The sequence below is a fragment of the Nematolebias whitei genome, chromosome 12, assembly GCF_014905685.2.
Source record: "Nematolebias whitei isolate Nwh7 chromosome 12, NemWhi1, whole genome shotgun sequence".
Lineage (NCBI taxonomy): Eukaryota > Metazoa > Chordata > Actinopteri > Cyprinodontiformes > Rivulidae > Nematolebias > Nematolebias whitei.
This window is the reverse complement of record NC_056509.1, coordinates 30,379,372-30,385,034: the sequence shown is the minus strand read 5'-3', so window position 1 is coordinate 30,385,034 and position 5,663 is coordinate 30,379,372. Positions and strand designations below refer to the sequence as shown.

Genomic DNA, 5,663 nt, shown 5'->3' with positions numbered 1-5,663 from the left:
ATTTCATTAGAAGAAACTAAAACAATTATAAATGAACTTAACAAATTCTTGAGAAAATGATGTAAACGACTGCAGCAGATCCACAAGAGTAAAAAAACGACGATTTCTCATGGGACTGAACTGTTTTTCTAAACTGGAACTGAGACCATTTTGGTCAAAATTAGCAGAAAGAGAACACAGGTTAGCATGCTAAGGCTCATCAAAGATCAAAAAGAAATAGTAGAAAGGTGGAAGAAGATGTTGAAGACACATGCTAATGAGAGGGCAGAGTGAATATGTGCCATACTGACCGAAGAAGACATAAGTGTTTGCATTTGCTTTAAGAATCCCTATGAAGAAAATTTGAAAACAGACTAAGTGCAAGCTTCTCTGTTGTCTCGGTCAGAAGGAAGTCTCGTTCCCCTAAAGGTTTCTTTAAACATTCATTTAGTGCATGCTATTATTTTTCAGAATCAGATCGAGATGAGTTGTTTCTTGCCATTAATAATGTTCCAGGATAAGATAAGCATTTGTAAGTTTAACATAACTTTAACTTTAACAAAAGTTTCAGATAAGCATTTGTCTGCTTTCTGCCTGACAATCCCCGATGCAGATGGCAGCCATTCATCAGTCAGAGCACCTTAGATCAAGTTAAAGACAGCAAGTATCGCTACAATGACCAGAAGTGGGGGACACGCCCCTTTACCTGACTGCTGTGATGCCAGGTAATATATTATCTCAGTGTGTTTATGTAGCTTCTCTGTGCCCCTTGACCATTTTAATAAATCACATTCATTCTGTCATGGTGTCCCGTTACACTCTGCTTGGATCAGTACCTGTATCTGGGCGCTTCCATAATATCATCTTACATGCTATGTTTTGTACTAAATGAGTGTGTTGCTGTGGAACACATGGTTGGCTAAGCTCTATTGCTTGTACCAAGAAATACTGCCTATCGATATGTATTGTCTGCTAAATGCAATACTGAATTTTAATAAACAAGCTCCATTTTAATATTTTGTTATTGTCATAGGAACCATGGGCCAGGTTTGTTGTGAAATGGCTGCACCAGGAGGAGCTATATCTAATTACTGCTCCGGTGCTACAGACGAGCTGCAACTTCGCCTTTCTGGGAATCCTTAATTAATATTGCTTGACTTTTTGCCCTTTTATGTCAAAAGACAATGTTGTGTCGCAAACAGACATCAAACAGGCCCCATTGTACAGGCCTCATCTTTGACCTGGTCAGATTTAAGCTGTGAGTCTGAATAAAACCTTTTTTTTTGGTGTTTAGTGCAACACAAATGTGATGCTGAGATTTTTTTAATGTGAGTACTCCTCAACTTCCCCTTAGACAGGAGGTTGAGGAACATTAAGTGTAGAACCACTAGACTAAAATGAGGAACAACTTCTACCCTGAAGCTGTTAGACTCATAAATCTCTAATCAGGATTATCACTGTGAAAAAAAATCACTGGGATGCCACTTGATTGTTGATATTTGCTGCTGATTTATTCATGGTGCTGTATTCATTCGTACTCATCTGCTCACAAAGACTCATGTTCGTGCTGCTGTTGTTCAGCGTATTGTTTTGTACTATTAGTGCTCAGTGTATTCTTAGTTTAGCGTATTTCTTAGTTCATATCTTAGATCTGTTAGATACTGTTTTTCTTTTACAGTCTATACTTTGTTGGATGTAACTGGGACCCTGTGTATACAATTTTGTTCCATCACATGCACCACATATGAATGACATTAAAGAAACCTTTGTACGCAATGAATGACATTTTCTGTTGTAAAATAAACCTGTGTCTTTTTGGGGTCAACGAAGACACTGATTTTTAAAGACAAACATTGCCTTAGGTGAAACTCCCAGGTCCCAGGGTGGTGGTGGTGGTTTCATCTCCTTAATTAATTCAACCTTTATTTATACAGGTTAGTCCCATTGAGTCACGGGGACTCATTGACAAGAGAGACCTGAAAATACTGAATGGTTCTGGTAACTCAACCCAATCCTTTTTTCTGCTACTGTTAAGGCTGGCTAGTTGGTGCCCACCTTCATTCACCCTGGCTTCATTCACCCTGCTGCATTACCTGCCCTGTTTTCTCTTGGTCACCACTTGAGGGTAGTCTTACATTATCCCTAAACTTTAGTGGTTGCTTTTTGCACAAATATCATCTTACATGGCAATTTTTTAATAAAAATAGAATGGCAACTGAGACAAAATGTGGGATGACGAAATAGGAATTAAAGGAAACCACCCTTTATGTATTTTCTTTAGAGTATTTGAAAACCAAAGAGTCTTGTGTTCAAATGGTATTTGTCACATATCATTTTGGTTTGTTTGTTTTTCTTTTTGTCCTACAAATGACAGTAAATTGCTCAAACACCTCAAAATTATCACATGGTGTAACATCTATCCATTATCTTTACTCGCTTTTTCTGTTTCAGGGGCCCATATCCAGAAGTCACAGTTCAAGAGGTGGGAGGAAATCCCCGTGGACTATGATGTTTGTAGATGACATTTTGATGTGTGATGAGAACAGGGAACAGGTGTAATAGAACTTGGAGAGGTGGAGGTATGCACTTGAAAGAAGAGGAATGACAGCCAGTCGAGGTCACAAAGGTGCAGGACTTCAAGTACTTGGGGTTCAGTGTCCAGGAAAATGGGGAGTGTGGTAAAGAGGTGAAAAAGAGTGTCCAAGCAGGATGGAGTGGATGGAGAAAAGTTTCAGGAGTTATTTGTGACAGAAGGTGTCAGCAAATGTCAAAAGAAAAGTTTACAAGACAATGGTGAGACCAGTTATGTTGTATGGTCTGGAGACAGTGGCATTGACAAAAAGACAGAAGAAAGAACTGGAAGTGGCAGAAATGAAAATGTTGAGGTTCTCCTTAATGCTCCCACAGACTCGAGTGTTCTTCAGTCCGTGGAGGTCCGGGCATACCAGATTAGACTCGAAGCAGATGCCTGCAAGGCATGTCCGCTCAAAGATAAATTTTTACGACCGTGTACTCGTGTCGCACAATAAACTGCCCGGCAACGGACTGTTTTGTATGTGACACCAAAGTTTTTTCATTCATTCAACCTTTATTTAGACAGGTAAATCCCACTGAGCCTCGAAGACTCATTTACAAGAGAGACCTGATTTGAACAAAGAATGATGACAACAATGCACAACAGTGACAACAATAAACAGTTATAAAAAGTCATACAGAATTTTTTTTTTTTACAAATAGGATGGCTAAAAAAAGAAAAGTAACAAAAAATAACTAGATTCTAAGGCAAATGTAGAAAACTAAAAACAGGAACATGTCTGCATTGGTCCCTGCCAGGAGTCCAACAGATTCTTAAAGCCACTTAGGTCGTTTTCACACCTGATAGTCCGGTAGACTCGGTTCGGGACCAATATTCATAACATTTTGTTTACATTTGAGCTGCTGAGTTTGCATTCACACTGCACTGTGCAGTCGAGCCAACCTGTTGAACCAACCTGTTCCCCCGCTCGCCTGTGGGGGCGCTGCACTAAGAACTACTGAAAGAAACGACACAAAAACCTCTGAAGACACTTCTTCTTCTGTAAATAAAAACAAAAACGAAGTGACATCAAGTTTTAGCAGTTTTAAGTCATTTTGTCATTTTTCAAAAATTGACTTAGCATGAGCAGAAGATGAGACAGAAGACCATGGAGAATATTGTTTTTCACACAAGGCAGCTGACGGCTCCATATAAGATCAGAGAAATGCGTGTTTGTTTACCCTGTGGAGCGGGGCTCGGTCTGTTTACATTCACCCTGTACTCGAACCGTGCTGGAGTTCGCTTCTACCGGACCGAGACCTAGGTTTTAGCCTGGGCCAGAGTTCGCCTTTTTGTTCCGTGACATAGTTTGATGGCGCGTTCACACCTCCCTAAACGAACCGGACTTTCTAGAAAAACGAGCTAGAGTTTGATTAAGCGGACTAAACAGGGCTGGTGTGAATGCACCCTTAGAGAGGTCAAGGTCGAGAGCTTCAAATCTTTTTGTAAGATATTCCATAATGTATTAAATTCCCCTTCTTCATCCCTGATCGGTTTAATGGCCTTTTTCTTCTTTTTTTTTTTTTTTGCCAAGAGGCAAGCAATCTCTTCCTCCTCGTCCGTTAATGACATAACTGAAATTGTGAGAAATGAAGGAATTTGTCATGAGAGAATTAATTTCAGGCCCAGTGTAGCTGCCGGAGGGTCTGGAGATTTCCCGATGGTCCGGTCTGATGTGTAGGCTTCAGGGCCAGTGCTCCCTGTATTTTTTTTTTAGAACTTTTTATTAACAACATATAAACACAGAACATCACTGCCGCTTGCTGCCTGCTCTCGTTATTTTTTTTTGCGATTTGTCAATCACTCCAGTAGGCATGTCAGCAAATGACCAGTTGACAAACTCAATTTGTCCTGAAGGTAAACGCCCCTTGCCTGCGGAGCTGGGCTGCAGCTGGTCAGGGTGTACACTTGAGTATTAAGTCTCAACCATCTGCGAACAGTGCGTGCAGTTTACACATGGCTCACAGTCCGCCCGAGTCTGTGGGAGCCTTTAGGAATAACAAGGATGGATAAGATTAGGAATGAGATCATTAGAGGTACAGCACAGGTTGAACAACTGGGAGATAAAGATAGAGAGGCCAGACTAAGATGGTTTGGACATGTCCAGAGGAGGGACGGTGTGTATATTGGTAGAAGGATGTTAGAAATGCAGCTGCCAGGAAAAAGACAAAGAGGAAGGCCAAAGAGAAGATATATGGATGCAGTTAGAGAGGACATGGAGGCAGTAGGAGTGAGATGGAGAAGGATGACTCGCTGTGGCAACTCCTGAAGAGGGAAAAGCCAAAAGAATAAGAACTATTTGAGAGGCAGGGGACACCCAGGACAGGTCGCTCCCTCATCACAGGGACACAATGCCTAAATTCACTTATGCCCCTTCTCCATAGTGATGGCTTGGAACAGTTTGACTCGGCTCAGCTCGGTTCAGCTCGATACATGTTGCTTTTCCTTATGCACTTCAGTACAACTTCTAGTGGGTGTGTTCAGAATCCAACCCCCGGTAGTGCTCTATTAAGTTATTTACTACCCACCACTGAACGTATTAGAAGAAGAAGACCCTGAAAAGATACACAACAAAACTGGAGGAGCTCGTAACTTTGTTGAACATTCTGCTCAGTCTGTGGCTTTTTGTCTAACGTCAAAGAGAAGAGACCCAGAAAAGGCTGCGGGCAGTGAGGCAAAAGACTCTGGAGAAGAACAGGAGAGTGTGGGAAGCCATAAAGATGCAAGTTATACAACGTGTGAGGGTAAGCTAATGCTAAACTGCTATAGGGAGCTGAGTGTAAAGCATGTACCGGTAAATGTCGATTAAATACGGTTTAGCCTTCATGCTGTGTGTGGGTTTCAGATGATTCTCCAGCAAAATAATCACAGCAGACCTACAGTCTGTTTACATCCAGCTCTGGAGCGACAGCTTCAGATGTCTGAAGAAGAAAGTGGCTGTTACCTTCCCTGCCCAAAACCATCAATGTATCATTTCAGTATAGATGTTGACAATAAAGATGTATTAAAAATATCTTGCCTTTTGTTATGACATTTTACATTTGTTACTACCAAACACTGTAGATGGATGGATGGATGGATGGATGGATGGATGGATGGATGGATGGAT

At 41.2% G+C, this 5,663-nt stretch overlaps 1 protein-coding gene across 1 annotated transcript in view; it reads left to right on the top strand.

Moving 5' to 3' along the window:
• The first annotated feature begins 1,017 nt into the window (after positions 1-1,017).
• The window catches only part of LOC119417877 (transmembrane protein 244-like), a 10,330-nt gene continuing 5,684 nt past the window's right edge, over positions 1,018-5,663 (top strand). Inside the window, exons 1-2 of the mRNA XM_037685128.1 lie at positions 1,018-1,026; positions 2,431-2,461. Coding sequence (XP_037541056.1) covers positions 1,018-1,026; positions 2,431-2,461 — 40 coding nt within the window. The remainder of the gene's footprint in view (positions 1,027-2,430; positions 2,462-5,663) is intronic.